The sequence below is a fragment of the Lepisosteus platostomus genome, chromosome 6 (assembly GCF_059453375.1).
Source record: "Lepisosteus platostomus isolate fLepPlt1 chromosome 6, fLepPlt1.hap1, whole genome shotgun sequence".
Classification (NCBI taxonomy): Eukaryota; Metazoa; Chordata; class Actinopteri; order Semionotiformes; family Lepisosteidae; genus Lepisosteus; species Lepisosteus platostomus.
The window spans coordinates 25,212,815-25,233,919 of record NC_142616.1 but is presented as its reverse complement, the minus strand read 5'-3'; the positions used below and the strand labels follow the sequence as shown (position 1 = coordinate 25,233,919).

Here is a 21,105-nt window from a genome sequence, read left to right as displayed (position 1 = left end):
GTTCCAATCTGGCAACAAATGCTTAAGTGGTTGATGTGGTAAATATTAACATAAAATGGCAACATCTGATGGCAAAGTTACATATTGAATAAGGTAAAAGGGCATCTATAAAGGTTACAGTTTTATCAATGCACAGACTCTAGGTCACATGTAATTCGAAGTAATTCCCACCATAATGTGTTTTTCCACCATGTAGTCCATGACAAATAACAGCTCAGAAGAACATCACAACCTCTCTCCAACCGATTTGTTTATATTGCTGTCCTATTGATCTTCAGCATGCCTTAATTTTTTTCCTATAGTAGCTCATTCTTAATTTTAGCAGTAGCCCAGAAAACCAGCATTCAAAACAAACACGCTACAAATTGCAAGCTGCTTCAAATGTTGGCTCATTAATAGACTCAGTAGTAAATTCCAAAACATTGAAAATTGCCATTTAAGTATATTATGTAAATGTGAATTGTGAAATTAGATTAGTGCATTTGAGACTAGAATTTAAACCAGAGGAAAGCCAATTGATGTTGCTTGAAACATTAAATGAAAATATATTTCATTGTACATTGTATAACAAATAGCATAAAATTATCATTATTCTCAAGCATATATTATAGTCCATAAAGATTTTTCTATTTTTATTTCATATTATCCATTCTTTCTTTTTTGTTTTTTGATACAAAAACAATCAGTTTAACAATATTAATTCCTACTTCAAAGTGTCATGAATCCCAGAATTAAAACCAACAAAATGTGAAAACTGTGCAAGGGTCTGAATACTTTTGTAAGGTAGAAATATTTTACAGATAAAAACAAATAATGTAAATGTCATGTTAGCAGGCTCAAAATACAGCATCCAGAAGATTAAGTGTAAAACCAGTGGGTTTGCATTAACAGAACTTCAATAATTCATACTTTTAAGCCAATAAGCAATGATGAATGTAAACACGGCAGCAGAACAGGGATGATTTTATTATTCCTATATGACTCTTCAGAACGTAGACAGAACATAGAGAAATTGTTTGGATTTCAAAATTCTTTAAGTGTATTAATTTTTGCTCTGCAGGCTGTATTACAGACTGTGTTGCTAGGATACACTTAATCAAAGTTGGTGCAACAAAATAATTGCATGGTATTCTCCCGTCAAAAAACCACAATACGGAACAAAATTGCTGACCAGGGGAGTACTACAGATGTTGTAGCACTGAATTACTTTGTTTTCTGGGAAGAGCAGATTCCTTTTACAGAGAAACTTCTAGTCAGTATGACAGCAGAAAAAAAGACAGGTTTTATGAAAAATGTATTCCTATCTTTTAACAGAAAAAAAGAACGTGGGAAGTGACTATGAAATAAAAAGAAGGTCAAATTCTTACTGATAATTAAAATACATAATCCAACAAAAACAATACTTGCTATTTAGAGCAGCATAAATTTCACATTGACAATCCAATGAATCCATTTTAAATCTGGAATACATGTACAGGTATATTTAGTATTTCGTGAAGCACAAAATAAAAATACAGCACAGTATGTCTTAAAAACAAATGATCAAAAACATATTTGTATAAAACAGAGAGTTACAATACATCCTAATAAAATTATCATTGAAAAGACATCCCAGTCCAGAAAATAAAGCTCAAAGGTAGCACAGACAAAAGAGCAGAAGGTAATGCAAATTAATGTGATTGGATGCTGAGAGGTTACTGTAAAACCACTAGCAGCTAGTGGCTTCATGTATCAAGCTGTGAATTGTAAAGCCTGTGGTTCGCACAGCAGAAAATATTCTTCCTGGTAGTGTTATAAATTTATGGATATCTAATATGGGTAGAGATACAATATCAGACTATTACCTGTGAATAATGTGCTGACTTTGTAGATAATCTAGAGCCAGGGTCATTTCACAGATGTAGAGCTTGACTGCCTCTTCAGTAAACTGGACATTCTGCTGTAAATGATAGCGCAGGTCTCCACCTAACAGCAAATCGACCACCATGAACATGTCTTCCTCATCCTGAAAGGAGTACCTGCAATTGCAGTAAATCAACGTAATGTTACAGGAAATCATCATACCACACCTACACAACATTGCAGTCTTTGGAGCACAGCCACATCTAATTTATCTTCATAAGAGCAAAGGGGAAATGGTCTGTCTCCATCTGATTTTGGCATAAATGAACTCTATGTTTGATGATGATGGAGCTGAGAGAGTGCTTTTTAAGCATTTAGCCTCCAGCATGCTTGCTCTGCAACACTAGAATTGTATACAGTAGATGCTCTGTGTTTATCTTCCAAGCTTTACATACAGTATATGGTTAAACAGGATTCCACACACCTCTGCAAAGATCTTTTACATTCTCAGAAAGACTTCTAATGATAAAATTATTTCCTATGTTAAAATTAGTAAATTAAAGTTGTTTGTGTCAGAATGGCAGGATTGCGCAAGACTCAGATCCTTTTCTCAATCACATTCCCTAGAAAGCGACGAGGTTAGATTTTGGAGTCATTGAAGAGTTTTACAGTGGGGGTACATCCTTATGTGCTATTGCAGTTCAAAAGCCAGATCAAAAAGCAGAACTCTCATTTTTAACCATAACATTAAAGTTTAACTGTTTTATTATAGACACTAATGCTTATATTTACTTCTTCAGATAAACATTAATGTTTTATGGTAGCTAAGACATTTCTATGACCCTTTATCTACAGTACATCCAATATAAATAATCATTTTCATAAAAATAATTATAATATTCACAATTATTTCAGAAGAGAAAGGAATATGTCAAGAAAGCAATCTTTATAATTGATGTATTTAATGTATTATATTTGGACTCCTAAATTGATTTTAGATCTACTTCTCTGACATTTTCGAAGAAATGTATTTGTGACTTGCACAAATTATGTCAATAAGGCATTAATTATTATTACGAGAGATATTGTACATCATATATTCAGAGTACTACAAAGCTCAGATAAACATTAAATATAAAATGCATCCTTAATTTTACATCAGTATTGATCATTGAGGGTGCTAGTCAATTTCAGAAAGAAGAAATGGTTGATTAGTTCGAGAGAAGATGTCACTTTTAAACTCTTATGGATACTAGTATGGAGAAGACAGACGGTGACAAGAGTGCAGTGACTGAAAAATTAAGCCAGTATGAAAGAAACAGAATGGATATGCATGAATACACATCAGCCAGATGGAATTCTCTTGTTGATTTATGAAATACTCAAAACTCATAGAAAAGGAGGTAACAGTTTTAACTCCTATTGGCTTTGTATGATATAGTGCTCTAAATGTCGCACACTATCAAGGTAATCTGTGGTTGTAAAGATATAGAGTACTTCATATTGTTTTTTTAAAGTCACTACTGTTCAATAAAAAATATTACAAAAGTAATCTGGTTACTCCTCATGACAAACAAACATTTTACAAGGTTGATTGCATGAATACCTTTTGACAGTACACTCATACATGTGCTCAAGTGCTCATATGTACTTGTTAATAAAACACTGCATAGATTATTATGTGGGCTGAGAGTAAAGATTTACAAAAAAGTAATGAAGTGATAAGCATAATGAATACATTAATAATACAGTAGGAAATATAGCACAGAAGATTTTACTACCAAACGTCTTGAAAATAGCATAGAATGAGGCATAATTTGAGTGGTACAGTATATTTTGCTACTCTGACCACTAATGCTGTCTCTTCAGTTTGTGTTCATGATCAATTTCAGTCCATCTCACATCATTACCTGAGTGCATGTGGCTGTTATAATCAGCATGATGGCTTAAAAGCGGTGAAAGCTTCATTTGGTTAAAGTGGTACCTAGCCGTTCTTTTTAAAGGTTGGACATGGTGCTGACATAGGTCAATACTGTATTTTTCAAGATTTAGCTTGCTCCACTCCCATTATGAATCTGATTGATAAGGTTTACTGCAAGCTTCACAAATCATCTATTTTATGCTAATTACTTAGTTGGTTTTTCTTAGAGACTATTTCATCAGAAATGTTTTTTAATCAAAATACAGAAAGAAAATGTTTTAAAGTAGGGGTGGCGAAAAATAAAAATGAGAAACAGTACACTAAAATCAGTGTTACTAAATTGAAATGATGTCATGGTTATGCTTCCAAGACCTTAAAGTCTTATAGTCGTCCTTTCCCCAAAACACCATTACTGTACTACTTTGCAAGAGAGAGTGTTGTCGTTAGCTGGAGTATGATTGGAAGCATTGCATTGTTCTGTCCAGTTCACACCATGTCAAAGCACTTCAAACAGATGCTGCAAATCAATCAGAACTGAGAAAAAGAGTAAAAAACTGCAAATGTAACATGGAATACAGAATCAAATATATAAACTGAGAAATTCATTAAATTGTTGGTTCTGGGACTGTAATTGCCTTGAGGTCTCCATTGGCTGATGACTTTGTATCATATTTGTAAATAAGAGTAAAAACCTCAGCACACTATGAAACTGCATTTAAAAAGAATGAAAGAAACAACACAACGGATAATAATATGAATGAGCTATCGCTCTTTACCCTCATATTTTCAGTGATAAAGTTGGAAATATATCATGTTGCAGTGCTGTTCAATGTTTCAGTTGTTGTGTGTTGTCTTACTTCACTCCATCCACATCCAGTTATAATCCAGAATTAGAGTTGTATGATAGTGCAGTACTGTACCTGCTTTCACATCATCTTAATCTCTGTGTCTCATAAATAGCAGACATAAGGAATGCAAAGACCTGGACATTGACTTTCTAACCTTCAAATTTCACAGTAAGGAGAAAAAGAATTTGTCAGATATATTCTTCCATAGCTATTTAAATCAGCACTTTGCTATTCAGACTACAGGTTTAGAAGTAAACCTACAGGATTTCTTCAAGTCATAAATCCATCCTTCCTTTTTCTAACCACTTTATCCAAGCTCACTAGATATCCCAAGCCTATCCCAGCAAGCAATGATCACAAGGTGGGACACCAGTCCATCGCAGGGCACACAAAAACAGACATGCACTCCTGTTCACATCAGGGCCAGTTTTCCCAGAAGCTAATTACCCTTCCAGTATGTACAGTATTTGGACCATGGGATGAAACCAGAGTACTCAGAGGAAACCCACACTAACACAGGGAGAATATACAACCTTCCTGCAGATAATGGGGGAGGGGGAATTGAACCCAGGGCTCTAGTGCTGTAAGGCAGCACTGCTAACTTCTGCACCAACATGAATAAATGACTTGACCAAATCCAGACCGAACTGTAATGTCATGTCCTTAGGAATTAACGTGGATTGCAGGGATGTGATGTATATATACAGTTCACACACAGTTCCAGGGTGTGCCTTCTAAAGTTCATATATTGTTTCTTAAATGAGCATTTCATGTATTGAATCAGGTTAAATTAAAAATTACAGCTCAGCATTAAAAAATAAATCTGCATAAACATAAATAACTGATGATATCAGTTAGTACATGACATAAATAATATTATTTTAATTAGATACTAGGGATATAATAAGATGACAAGAGTCTTAACTCATGTCAGTACAGAAGGACATAGGCAGCTCCTCCATATATTCATTAAGAACACAGTAAAATTCATAATCATAGCATATATTGACAGGCAAGATCTTGTTACCAGTGTGGCACTTAGCAGAGAACTGAAATAATCAGGTCGAGATAAAATGGAATTAATGGAACAAAGTTTCTCTAAAATTCTTTAAAACGTATCTAACCTAGATAATCAAAATGGCACTCAGATGATTCTGCCATGGAAAATTCTTTCTCTGGAAAGGGTGTGACTTCTAAAGCCTAATACATCAGGTGGATTTTAGGAAACACTTCATTCATTTTAAAATTCAGTTTTAGATTTTGTTTTTTATTGTAATTTAATTCCTTTTTTAGTCTTGTCATAGAGTTGTGTTAAGGAAAACATTCCTTATTCATGTTTTTATCTAACACATCTCTGACTTCCTTTCTCTTTCATTCTTATGTCACTCTCTCTAAGACATTATAACTGCCAGAAAACCAATGCAACATTTGTCTGTGCCTCCACAAGCTACTTGTAATTGTTTTCAGGATTCAGCACATCAATTGAATACTTTCCATTATTCACTCTTCCATTTCCACTATTCATGCAAAGTAAGCATTTTGTGCCAAGTAACAGGGTGAGCCATCATTGCAATAGATAATTAGGGACATTCAAGTTGGAAATACCAATGAAATGAACTATTGAATTGTTTTAAATACACAGAATGAGTTCCTAGAAGAAGATATTCCTGTCAAGAATAACTGCCTAAGCTTCTCTGAAGAGGTGCCTTAGTCTATACTGAGGAATAAGTTTTAATAGCTATTTTAATCTTTTAAAAATGTCTTTAAGAAGAAATTCTATGCTTATAATAGATACTGCACATAAAAGTATACTTTATCTGTTGTAATTTATTATTCTCAGTGTAAGAGTGTAACATAGGCCCATTTATTTTAGATTTATGAAAAAATAGATTGTTAGTACTATTAGACTGTACTGTAGCCAGAATATCTTGTTTCCAGAACTGACCAGAAAACAATTCTTCCCAAGACAAAAAAACATATGAATGCTTAAAAATATAATTTGCTGTAGAGTTTTTATTTTGATCACTGTCATTTATGTAGTAAAAGGCATAAACATTTAAAAAACATTATAAATCAATTATTAAGGGTGTTGCTATATTTTACTATGCTGAATATAAAGAGGCATGGAATGTCATTGTATATCTCCCCATAGCGTTTCTCTGTACATATTCCAAAGAAGCTGTTTGTAGACCATGTACCTAAACTGGTCAGTACTGTGCACTACGGAGCATGGTGGATGTAAAATTCAGGTTTTCATTTTTTTCCCTATTTTTAAAAAGTCGATTTGACATTTTCAAAACCTGTGACTTTTTTTATTTTTTCTCTAAAGCAGAGTTTAACACTGAGGTATTGGGTGCACTAGACACAGCTCGTTACAGACTATTTGAAAGGGCACACTGTATTACAAAAACTCTATACTGTATGTACAGTATGAAGTACCGTATAGTTAAAATATTCATTTGGTTTCCATCTTTCTCTATCATGTACATAAGAACACAAGAACAAAAAAAACAATATGAATGAGTGGAGGCCATCTATCCCATATAGCCTACTGGTTTTTGAAAGAAGTCAGGGTTTCAACTTCAACAATATGGCTGGATAGGTGTTTCTACACACCTAAAACCATTAATGGAAAAAAGTTACTCTTGTTTTTAGTTTCATCTGCACTTTCCTGAAGTTTGCTCTTGTATCATCTGGTTTGTGTTTTTTAATCCTTTAATTAACTAGACTAGTCAAGTGAGAAAAAAATATTTACAATGACAGCCTGGCCAAAAGGCTTACATCATTGTGGCAAAGAAAGCAAAGCAATGAAAGAAACTAAAACAGTCTATTTTAGAATTTATGTAACAGAGTAACCCTCAGATATAATACTGGATAGTTTCAGCTCACTATGCAAATTATTCCAATCATTAGCAGAGGCAAATTAAAATGACTTGATCTTAAATTGTAAGATGGCACAGAGAACTGCATCACATTATGCAGATAGGAAGGCATGTTCCCAATTACAGCTCTGCCAAATTAACTAAAACCTGTAAAGCATTTGTCACATATGCAGAGAAGCCAATCAGCAAAGTTCACAATAATGAGTCTGATAGCACCGTAGATAGATTTTATGGTAAAGATCACAATATGTGCAATAAGGTCACCAGTGAGACATCTTAGAAGAGAATGGTATAAGATATCACTTTCCAAGACCAATTTACCGGGATTTTTTGCAAAAAAAAATGTTGTAAATCAAGTCTTGACATTAAGACCCTCTAGACATAAAAGAATGATCTTGTCATTTAAAGATGAAAATGAATATGATAGAGGGATGAAATTGTGTAGAATGTATTTGTCATGACTCACGTAGCTGAAGGAATAGTAGCCCAGCTGTGAGGATAAAGCTCCCCAAACCTTCATCATCATTGTAAGGAGTGTGCTAGGGAGCTTCTGCAAGAGTGTAGGTGAGGTGTGTGAGAGAAATGCATACCGGAAGTCCTGGGTGCAAGACTTATGTGAATGGAAGTGGGTGAGATTAGGATATAGCCATCCTCCCAAACTTAAATGAGTGTTTTACACTTGACTGTGAAAAGGTTGCACTGGGTTGATAGTCAGTACCTTTCAATCCGGTTCCATTGTAGCCGTCTGTCCAAGACTAAAACTATTCAGTTCCTCAAACTTGTCCTTTTATCTCATAATATCTGGATCTAGGGCTGGATGTAGGTTCATTCTTTGACTTGACTACCAACTTCTACTGGTTATGAAATTGTACAGGCGTAGATTCTGTAAAACCTCCAGATGTAGCAATCTACAATCCTTCTTCAGTTATAGAATAATTAATCTATTAATATTGATATAAATATGTATTTTATACATTTGGATGTACTATAAAGTAAATGATAGATTATGCATCTATCCCTGTCCTCTACACTGCAAAAGAATGCATTGCCATTTTCAGAAATGAAGCCATATCTGGGATATTACCCTGAATCACTTTAATTATTTATGAACTTTACATGTGAAGGGTTGAAAGCTAAAGACAGTTTTGTATAGTTTGGAAGAACAAAAGAAAAACTAAGATTTATACTGTATAATAAAATAATGAGTATCTTTCCAAAGCCTTTTTACGTTGTGTGGGTAAATATGCTAAGGATGCTAAGTTTTACTAAGATAATCAATGACTAAATACATTCCTAATTTAATCTTCTTTTCCACTCTCTGTTTCCACTAAAATGTCAAAAGCAATTAGTCCACTGCATCTGGCACATCATTACTGCGCTATCAATAAAACAGAAATCTGGTTCCCATAAACTCTAATGAAAGCTGACTACTCATACCTTGCATTTCCATTTTGTTGTTGTGGAAGGTTCACTTTATTTATCCAAAAGCAGAGAAGATGGAGATCAAAACAAGTATCTTGAAACTGCAGTAGAAATCCAGGTTTTCTTTTAATTAGGGCACTTCTTTGTAACTGAAACTCACTTTCATATAAAACTCCACAGGTAATTGCTGTACACTGATTCTTCTTTAATTATATGCATATTGATACAATGTAAACTAAGTGTTTATTGTATAATTTCATTTAATAGCTGAAACAGCTGCTGTAATTTCATACAGAAAACTACTTCCATGTGAATGAAAAGAAATAAGGAATCTACATTTCATTACAAAAAATATTTTTTAAGAAACTGATATGGTGCATATACTATAGTATTACTTTATGAAAGTAAAGCATGTGATTTTTGGTATGTAAAAGTCTCCCCAGAGAGGGTGGAAAACTATTACAAACATATGGAGGTAAAAAATTCATTAATACAGGCCCAGTAAAGACACAGGCTTGAAAATCATTGGGATGAAGAAAGATAGGGAATATTCAAAAGATTATAAAGATACATAATTGAGTGATTACACAATTAGGCAGGCAGGGTAGGTACAGTACTGAGCAAAATTGTATTAAAACATTTTTTTTACTGACTTGGCTAAATGCTATTCTACACTGCCTGATAATATTTCTTCTGAGTTGCATGTGTGTGTGGGCACAATGAAATTGTTAAAAATTACAGCAAGAGTTTGTTACATTTGCAGACTAAGATGTTTAATACCTAATAAATCATTTTATTTAAGACTATATACAGCCCTCTAAACATACTGAACAGTATGAATGGCTTGTAATTCCCTCAAGTTAGTTGTTATACTAACAATACCTCAAGCACAAAGGATTATTAATCAAATAAATAAACTGTGGACAGTTTTTATTATTCACTCCAGTCTTTTTAATAAAATAGCTGCCACATTTTCATCGTGACTATGAATTTATGCCTGTGCTGAAGTACACTGATATGCTTTGCAATGCAGATTTGACAGCTCCAATGTTTCTTTCAGATAACCTGAGAAAAAAAGAATAACTAATGAAAGTTTTTTTTTAACAACACACTAAAGGCATCCAGTGAAACCCTAAATGACAAACTGCTTTAAATAAAATCTAGGTGGGAATGAACGGAAATGCTAGTAAAAAAATCTTCCTTATTGTATTTGCACAATGTATGGAATTGCCTTTAGTTTTTACAGTCAGACTGGGATTTTAGATTTTTTAAGCCAGGCCTAGAAAACATTAAGACCCTAATTTAAATTTGGATGTGTGGAACCATTGATGTAACAACCTAGATCCTTGTATAAGCTTCTAAAGATGCTTATTTAGTAAACTGGCATTCAAAGTACAGCGTTAGAATCTCTTTAAATAGTAAGGTAAAAGGAGTAACCATTTCAGTTATCCGCCATGGATGTTTAGAACAACCCAGAGGATCTGTGGTCCAAAATAATGGTTAAAAAATCAGCTCTGTTTTTCATTTTGATAACAAAATGAGATATTAGAAAAAAGAAAATCATAATGCAGGTTCGTCTCCATGGAAACCTGTGAGTGTAGGGACAGAACAGCTTCTGACCTGAAAAAAAAAGCAAGCCACTGATTTACCGAACCCTCGCAGCAAAGTCTGGCTGCCACCCATGGCTGCATGAGGGATGACAGGGTGCCATACGCACTCCTCTGCCAACTCCTTCAGCAATGAGTGATCTACATTAGCAAGATGAATAACTAAAAGTGCAAATTGCTCTTGCCTGCAATGCTCAGTGTCCCATTTCCATCATGAGCTGGAGAAATCAGACCTTTTCAGAAATGTACTTAATATGCTGTCATGCTGTCATTTTACGAATTAAGGAAGAAGAGCAGAGATTAAAATGTAATTGAGAGGTAATTGCAAAATAATCTGAATGGTCGCTAACCAAATTATCTGAAAGATTTTCCTTGTTTTCATGATTCTACACTGCTCTCTCAAGCGTGTTTATTTAATTCCTACCAATGATAAAATGATCATTATTAACAATTATTTTATAGCTGGAATATACGAAAGTACAAAGGTTTGACAGGGCAGTAAGAGTCGGGACTTTCATGCAAAGTCACTTTGGTCAGTTTTCAAAGCCAATGCAAAATTAGACAGTTTAAAGTATAAAAGAAAACAGACATGCAGAAATCCTGAAACTCAAGGTATTCAAGACTTTGTATTACCACAGAAACCTCTGTTTGCACAATTTCCCCATTTTGACAGAACACTATTGTCATAGCATGCAGAACAAAAAGAAGTAATTAAAAAATGCAGGATAGTCACCAGAGGTTTACTAAAAATACATGTTCAATTTCCTGTAGGATCTCTAGCTCTCTAAAGACGTTTCGGACCTCGTCTCTCTCAATGCACTGCTGTTTGTTCATGTACTTCATGGCATACATCTTCTCTGTGTCCCTCTTCTGCACGATGCACACCTGCGAACAAGAAGAGTGTCATCACAGGAAAGTCAAGAAGTACTCACAGAGGGAATTCAGGTGGTCGAGGTACTGGTATTAGTTGATCAGATCACATGTGTGAAAACAAATATTCCCCATTTGTGCCCTAGAATACTTAGTTTTTGAGTGTATTACCACTGGGATCAGATGACTTCAAATTAAGGAACTGTACATTAGCTATCATAAAAAGGCTTCACAGTGAAAATATTCTGTTTTGCTATCTCTCTCAACTTTCAGCATGGTATAAGCCTCTCCTTTTACTTTTTCAGATTGCATACTAAAGTAGGTCCCCATTCTAACTCTACAATAATTTAGAATGCATTTCAATTCTACTGATTTTTCTTTGTTCTGCAACTCAGCAGAGAATATGATGGGTTGTATGCAACAATGTGTTAATATCAGATATATTCACCATATCTTGAGAATCCTTTTCTTTGGGTTCATACATCTTTGTCAAATGTCACATGAAAAAAACAACAAAGTATATTCTATAATGTCTCCTTTTCTCCTTGTTAGTCAGATTTTGAGATTGATATGCAAGGCGTTCTAAAATCTTGATTTTACAGACTAATATATTTCAATGTAAGTTACAATATATGACAAAACATCCACACAACAAACTGGTATTTATATTGAGTGAGTCATTAAACATATTAGTTTCCTGTTCCTTTAAATATAAAAGACAATGGAATAGTGTTGCTGCTGTCAAGTGTAACATGGAATCTGACATGCTTCGCTAGCAACAAAAAATCGAGAAAGGCCTCCTGCACTGCAGAAATGTAATGAATGACTAAACTAAATGAAACTGTCTTCTGTAACCCAGGTCTCTTGATTAAACTAAACTGCAAAAGCGTATTGCTCACATAAGTTGATAACTCACAGGGTCTACTATTCCATGATGACAAAATCTCAGATTGTATTTTTTTGCATACTGTATTAATTTGTAAGCCCCAATTTGTCTTGATATTACTCAAGATTTATTAGTGAGTTCTTGACATGGAACAAAAAGTTGTTGTTTTTTTCTGCTACAGTTAATATGCACATTTAATCATCCTGGTATGAAGGCTGTCGACCTAGTTACCATCCCACATGTACAATAAGGGAGTTCTGGGAAGAAGCACTCAGCAGCAGCCCAGAAGTTCCACATTTTACTTTACAAAGGACAATTCTAGAAACTTTAGTGTAAAATTCCAGGCCCGTTTTTTTACAAGCTTTCACCTACTTCTCCAATGTGATACTGTAGTGTCTGCTTCTATGTGGTGAGGTCCCTACTGAGTATGAAACCCACTTCTCTAGCTCTTTAGCTTGATTGATTAATTGACTAAAGAAATGCATTGCATTAGAACATTCTGTGTTCCTGAAAAAGCTGCAAATTAAAGTTTATTAGTCTTCTTTTATGCCCAAATTCACATATGGGTACATTTAATAACAGTTCCTTTGCCAAGTATTTGCCAATTTGCCAATTTCTGTCATGAAGGAGTGGCACTAGAAACATGTATTTCTGAATCAAAAAATGATCAGGTTATGAAAACTGAATGTATAGCAATCATGGGCAAATTATTTTAAGGCAATACTCCTTTTAAGACCTTTTTTGCATTGCAAAGTTACGTTGTTTGATTTTCATTTGTCTATTGCACTCCCACGTAGCACACAATTTTTCAATAGTATAGATTTTTCAATTGATCCAAGGATCTCCCTGCATAGGAGGTCTGTGACTTAATAGACCAAAAGAGACAACTGAGAATGTGTCTCTAAAGTCTGATGCATCTGGTTCATCATTTCAGTTTGCACTGCTTAAGTAAGAACAAAGGAAAGCTCCACAATAGTTCATTTGATATTTAATATCACAAGCCAGAAGTGAAACTCAACTGCATAGATCCCTCTGAAATTACACCTGATCTCAAAATGATAGAATTTTCTACAGACCTATTAACGTACAATATTGATTTAATAATTTAGCATAATATGAGTATGCTAAGCTCCAAAATTATGGAATCCAACGCTCCAGACAGAAAATATCAGTCTTTAATGTGTAGTCTTATAAACTGGGTGTGCACTTTAGCATTAAAAAATAACATATACCAAAGGAGGCTTAATTCATTTTGAAGGGTATCAGTAAAGGATATAAAATATGATCTGCAAAAATATAATATGCAAAGGAACAAGTAATAGGTTTATTGGAGCCTTCTTCAGGTGTGAGCTCCACGGCCGAAACATTCTGTTCTCTTTCTTCTTTTTTTTCAGCATGGAATAAACCTATTACTTGTTCCTTTGCAGCCTACGCATGCTGACACAGCTACCCACCTGAACAATATAATATGCCTGTTTGGTATACAGTACATAATATTGGATTATTTAAGATGAGCACCCACTTTTCACCTCTAAGACAAAGGTTACAAACAAGAGGAGGTCAATCAGCCCATCTAACTAATCTGGAAGTTAATAGCTTATTGATCCAAGGATCTTATCCAGCAGCTTCTTGAAAGAAGCCAAAGCATTGGTTTAAACAAAATAGCTGGGTAGCTTCTTCCATATCCCTGCAATCATCTGTATCATGAAGTGCCTCCTGTTCGCAGATTTGGTTTAAACTTGTGACCCTTGGTTCATGTTTCACTGCTGAAACAAAAAAAATGTCAGTATTAAAAAATCCTGGAGTATCGATTTTGAGTAGGGAACCATTCCTTTAAAGGAGTTCAGACTTAAAACCCATGGGAAGATGATACTAATTATGTCTCGTTATTATGATAGCAAAGCTTCTAGAACACATGGAGCAGGATGATTGGTTAATTGTCTATAAGTACATAAATCTACCACTTGAGTTAATCAGCTAGAAAAATAACTACCCTGTTTCACAACTTCTCACTACCAACCTCAGAGCAAAAGTTCCTAATAATTTTAAAACTGCTTATCTTTGTTTTCCCTGCATTCTTTTTCAGGCCCATAACTGCCTGAAAAATCAACCAGAAAACTGCCCTCAAATCATAAAAATATAGTGCAGATTATGAGTATTACTTATTACTTATTATGACTCAAATGTAATTTAAGGTGTCTATAACCATATTTTTTCCAGAGAGTACACTTCTTTAGCCTTTCCAAAACACTTTGTTATAGACGAAAGGAATTAAGTGTATTTATAGCTTTCCCCTTCTCTTATGCTACGCAATAAACAGACATCCAATCAAAATGTGATAGGGCGGACCCCTTGGGGTGCTGGGTATCCTACCAAGGAGATCAAATTAACCAGTTTAGTAATTAGTAGTTTAACTAATTACACTACATGTACATTTTATGTTTAATGAACTAGCAGCATAGGCACTTGTGTGGAGAAGTGATTGCGTTTCTGGAACCATAACCTGAAGGTCGTGGGTTTAAATCCTGGGGGGAGAGTGCTGCTGTACTGTATTAAATATTATGATGGTTTGATATAAGATTGACATACAAAACTGCACAACAGATTAGTAAGACTAAAAATGCTTTTTTTTAACTAGGGACCTAAATTAATCAACTGTTTCTCTGCTGGGAAATGCTACTTTGGAAGAAAACCACTCATTCATGCATTTGTAAAACTGTGTACTTCTATTGGGAAAGCACTAACTGCTGCATGTTTCAGCTAATTTCTTTTATTTTCTCAATGTGTTATTACCACTAGTATCATTATTATTTATTATTTTTATGAGATTTTTTATTCATTAAAATATATTACTTTGATATGAAGTAGAACTCAAGAACTCATATGCATGGAAGTATCTGATTATGTGACTAGTTAACACATGACTAGTTAACTTATCTTTTTTTAGTGTTGTGTTTTTTCATCAAGAAAATAATAATAAAGTTTTCTGAACAAAACAAAGAAATGAATTTGCAGTCCAATCGAAATAAGGAAGGGTTGAGCTCGCATAGTCGAAACAGTTCAAGACTGACTAGCTTTTAATACACCTGTTTTATGGAATGGTATAAATAATTAACTTTACACCACAGTGCCTTCCATGTGAAGAAACTACTGAAAAACAATATATGACAGGTACAAAAGATAAATGTTTTGCTATAATTCAGAAAATCAAATTTTTGCAGGTGTTACTTATTTTTAAATTAAAAATAACAGGTGGACCCAAGATGTGTGGTATTTGCCTTCCTCTTTGTATTTTTAATAGAAGAATTTGAAAAAAGTAATATTAAAAACCTAATATAAGACACAACAGTAAGGTTACGGTATAATGATCAAATTCTGAGGTTTCTCACATTGTAGAACTAGAATCTAAACTGTGTGCTCGCGTGTTAAACTAAACTACTATTTTTGCATCATGGTATACAAAAATCTACGACAGAAATAACCTGCTTATTATTGAAAACGGTTAAGAAAGTTGGTTTGCAGATGAACTGCTGTGCAGTCTGTCCAGATGGTTAAAAGCTGAATATTGGAATTTTGCCTTATACTATGAAATGAGGCCATGCTTTTTCTCTCTGCCCAGTTTTGGCAATGTTTTCAGTAAAGCAACCTAGATTTGTTTTCACTAGAAGTTTCATTTTAGAGATATTACAAGAGGTTTGAAGATAACATGTTACTGAAACTTAACATATGGTGCAAGCAGATAGGAAACTCAGAAACAGTTACACAGAATGCTCTGTATTTAAAATCAGGTGATACGTCCTTTGAGTCACCCTGGGGTTGATTAAAGGATTCAATAGTAACTAGAATAGGAACTAGAACAATAGTTTGGTGAGCAGTAGTGTGTTTTCTTTTCCAGCTTTGTTCCTGCTCTGAAGAAATAGCTCTGGCTGCTCTGAATAGGGAGTCTAAGAAAAATGCAGCTTTATCAAACCCAAGCATTTCCTTTAAAGGATTACTTTTACTGCTTTTACTACTCATAATCATAATCATTAAATGTGTTAATTTATGCATGAAATTACTGAATTTACAAGCAACAGCTCCCTATATTGCAGCACTGTGTCATCTTTATACAGAAGTATACAAAACTTGTGTAGGATTTTAATATTCTCCATATTTTCTGTTCCAAAATATTAACAGTTCCTGTCACTATAATGAATTGCAGTTTGCCAAGGTCACATAGGTGCTTACTTTATAAAGCATTTCGATCCCCTTGATTCTCCTATAGTTAGAGCCCCTATCAATTGCTGTCATTGAAAGGAACCCCTGGGATTTGCGTGGGGAAGGAAAGGGTACTCAGAGTTTAAATTTAGTAAAGCCAGGAACTGTAAGCTGTCTTTTCTGGGTCATGTAAATGCTGAAAGTGCCAGGAGCTTCTACAGAACTTTGAAAACAAGACCATTCAAACACAGACAGAAATGATGAGGTTTTGAAGAAGATGTCTGCAAGAAATTAAAGTACAAACAGATCCTACTGTTTTCGCATGCCTTTATTTAAACAATACATTTCAAAGTAGATCATTTTAAAATTAAACACTGCCTGAAAGAATTAGTGTATTTTACTTTTTTACAGGCAGAATAAGATTTATGTATTGAGATAAAAAAGTTTATTATTAGGATAGCTTTGCCCTGATTTTTTTCCCTTGGTTATACAATAAAAGAACACAAAGGCACACTCTGCTTATCTATTCTTAATATTGTTTCATATCTATAATTAAATAACATATTAAGAAAGAAGTTGGAAACTATCAAGGATACATTACTAAATCTGGCTTAAATTTCAGAAAGTATGCAGAAATAAATACTGTATGTATTACCTTGTCTCAATAAAGGACTGATGACTCAAACAAAAGTAAATCAATATTATGTAGTTCAAGTTAAAACAGATAAAATAAAAACATAAAAAATAAGAAATCAATTTAATCAAATCAAAAGTTTTTATACAATCCCTTCTATACAAATAATTTGTTTAAGGCTTAAATAATATGGCTGTAAAGCAATATACCAGTACATTGCTTCACTGCTGATAGCACATCATTCTTTTGCAATAAAATTGATTTAAATATTTGTTTTAAGAATAGTCTTACTTAATCTAGCGATAGGTATTCTAGCTTCATATAATACTGTATATAAACTTTCCATAATAAAAATTAATTCAAATTAGAATAAGTACAGAGGAAGGTAAAAAAAAAATTAGCATGTGTAACATTTTGGCAGAACATTCATGAATGTCTTTTACTACACTAACAGATGGAGAGCTGTTCTGGTTCTTTTGTGAAAAAGGCCTTCCTCTTTGCAAAGGCATGTTACAAACTTTTCATTGAAACCAAAACCCAATTAAAACAAGAACTAAAATATATACCCGGTATATAAATATCTCTTCTTCCATCTATTAAGAACCTTGCCTATATAGAGAGTTTATAACAGAAGTTATGGAGGAAGTTTAGACCCTAATGTCACACACTTCCGCTCGTGTATGAGTCTCACACCCAGGACTTTCTTGTATCTCTCTCCCATCCCTCTCACCACCCAGTCTCCACCCTTGAAGCAACACACTAGCTCACTTGTCATAACACTGTGTGGTAGGTAAAGTATAGTGCAGTCCAGCCTTACAGCATTTCCTCAGCTAGGTAAGTCACTCCAAATACTTTATACATACTTCACCCACCGATCTAACTGAACTACTGAAATATATAATTATAACATGGCATATTACAGGTCTGCAACACACCTGTCATTGTGTTTCATGGGATTCTGTAAGAACCCTTGGATAACATGAGGAGACAGGTTTTGGCCCAGTCTGACAGTGTCATCTGCTTCTCCCTTACTGTACTCAAGGAAGGAGCTCTGTGGCACCTCCCATCCCTCTGCTTTTTCCCTACTGTGCTTTAACAATGGTGCGGTCAGTGGCTCAGGATTGGAGCCCTCAACACAAAGTTCCCCCAGGAGCAGCTGTTTAACATCACCTACCTGGCAGTAGCTGATATCTTCCCACAGGACACCACATTCAGCAGGAAATTTAAGCACACACACTCAGTCATTGCAGTCACACTGTCAATTAAAGTTTGAGGGAGAAATTTGTCTTTTCCCTTAAGTCAACTGGTTATCAGAGTGAGTCATAGGCTGCACAAGCCTAAGATGAATCAATGAGAATCTCTCTGTGGGCTTCACTGAATGTGTGCAGCATGTGGGCCTGTGGAGTGTGCATATAATGTATATAATAATACCATAGGCACAAGGTACTGTATATACAATGGATATAAAAAGTCTACACACCCTTATTGAAATTGTACTTTTTTGTCATGTAAAGCCAGAAATCAAGATAAATCATGTCAGACATTTTTCCATCTTTAATGTGACCTTGCAACCAACAAAATTCAAGAGAAAAACAAATAGATAATTATTAGGAAAAATAATTGAAATTAAAAAAACCTACAACACCCTGATTTGCACAAGTGTGCACACCCTTTCATAATGGGGTCTGTAGCTGTGTTCAGAGTTAACCAATCACATTCAAAATCAAAGGTAAGTAGCATACACCTGCCATTAATGAAAGTGATTCTGATTAACCCCAAATAAAAATCAGCTGTTCCTGTAGGATTTCCCTGAAACTTTTGTGGTTGTATCCTACTGGGATAGCCATGGTCCGCAAGGAGCTGACAAAACATCTTCGGGATCTTTTTGTTGAAAGGTACCGATCAGAAGAGGGGTGTAAAAGAATATCAAAGGCATTGGATGTACCATGGAGTACTGTGAAGACTATCATCAATAAGTAGAAAAAATGTGGCACCACAGGGACATTGCCAAGATCAGGACGACCTTCAAAGTTGAAGACAGGACAAGGAGAAAACTTATCAGTGAGGCTACCAAGAGGCCTACAGCAACATTAAAGGAGCTGCAGGAATTTCTGGCAGGTACTGGTCACTCCTTGCATGTGACAACAATGTCATGCTTCGGGGCTGCTTCTCTTCAGCTAGGACAGTGGCTCTAGTCAAGATAGATGGGATAATGACTAGCTCCAAGAATTTCACCTTCCAACATGATAACGACACAAAGCACACATCCAAGTCAACCAAGTCATCTCCAGTCATTGTTTACACGTCTGTATTGTTTACATTCAAACTGTCTACATGTTTACTTGCACATTGTCTATTGTTTGTTTGTACATTGTCTTGATGCACTGTTTGCACTTTGTCTTGTTTTTTACACTTGTTTTACAATCGAGAGACTTTCTGTAAGTAAGAATTCCATTGTACCAGTACCGGTTACATATGGCAATAAAGTTCAAGTTCAAGTTCAAGGAATGGCTTCAGAAAAGAAAGATCAAAGTCTTGGAATGGCCCAGTCAGAGCCCAGACCTCAATTACATAGAAAACCTGTGGAATGACCCAAAGAGGGCTGTGCACAGGAGATCCCCCGGCAATATGAAGGAGCTTGAATGTTTTTGCAAGGAAAAGTGGGATAACATTGCAAAATGCAGGTGTGCAACGTTGATAGAGACTTATTCACAAAAACGTACTGCTGTAATAAATGCAAAAGGTGCTTCCACAAAAGATTAGTTGGTGGGGGGGGGTGCACACTTATGCAACCAGGGTGTTGTAGGTTTTTTTAATTAAATTATTTTTCCTAATAATTATCTATTTGTTTTTCTCTTGAATTTTGTTGGTTGCAAGGTCACATTAAAGATGGAAAAATGTCTGACATGATTTATCTTGATTTCTGGCTTTAAATGACAAAAACCTGCAATTTCAATAAGGGTGTATAGGCTTTTTATATCCACCGTAAACAGCTCTTGGAGACTAGTTTGAATACACTAAAACTTTTGTGCAGATGTATGAATGTCCATTGATACACAGAATAAGATTTTACACATTTTATTTACAATCACATCAAGTTTCTTGAGGCTTGAGGCACCTGAGGCAGTCTTTTTTATAACCAGTCACAGTTATAATTGTAAATTCTAAGCTATGAAATGGTTACAGGAGAGTGATTGTTAAAGGTAATATTTTTTTTATTTTATCATTTTACCAGTTTCCTAATTAACCTTTTATAAAGTCAAGGTCAAGAAATTCAAAATCCAATATTTCATGATTATGAGCCTATACCAAATTGTTTGTGACGAAAAAATGTTATTTGTTATTTTGTGTTATTTGTTTTGTTTGTTTGATTGGTTTCTGACAGGAGTTCAGAGTCCTTTCTTAGAAGTAAAGGGGCATGATTATAGCAAAGAAAAAAACTTATCTCGCTAAATACAATTTAGTTGTAAATAATGACAAAGAAATCCCTAATTTGATCTAGATTTCCCTTAAACAAACTTTAAACCACTTACAGGTAAAGCCACCTTTGTTACTTTTACTACATATTTGGTATATTTACTTGATTGTGAAAAATAAATATATTATGTTTTTTAGCGAATTGTCCAATACTATACGGTGTAAGTATTATACCTGTACTACAACTGCCACAACTACCACTACTGCTAATAATAACATAATAGAATCCTCCATCCATCCATTTTCTAATTTAGGTCATGGGGGAGCAAGAACGTATCCCAACAAGCAATGGGCACAAAGCAGCAGTATCCTTCCTGTACAGTACATCAGGTAAAAAAGCGAGAAATTGTTTGAATACTGAATTGACTTAAGTGGGGGGTTTACAGAGATTTCTCTCTTAATTCAATTCAGCCAGATCGTAAAAGTCCAGAGAGGAAATTAGCCAGCACACTGCAGTTTTCTTTTGAAAAGTGACAGTGGATCTTTAATGAGTAACCATACTGTAACATCTTATCCAAA

At 34.5% G+C, this 21,105-nt stretch overlaps 1 protein-coding gene across 2 annotated transcripts in view; it reads right to left on the bottom strand.

Annotated features, from left to right (window-relative positions):
• stk32c (serine/threonine kinase 32C) overlaps positions 1-21,105 on the bottom strand; it is an 83,925-nt gene that overhangs the window by 11,552 nt on the left and 51,268 nt on the right. For both annotated transcript variants that reach the window (XM_088635033.1, XM_088635032.1), the window contains exons 3-4: positions 11,256-11,407; positions 1,845-2,018 (exon numbers count right to left, since the gene is read on the bottom strand). In XM_088635033.1, the coding sequence (XP_088491159.1) occupies positions 1,845-2,018; positions 11,256-11,374 (293 nt within the window). In that variant the 5' untranslated portion in view covers positions 11,375-11,407. The remainder of the gene's footprint in view (positions 1-1,844; positions 2,019-11,255; positions 11,408-21,105) is intronic.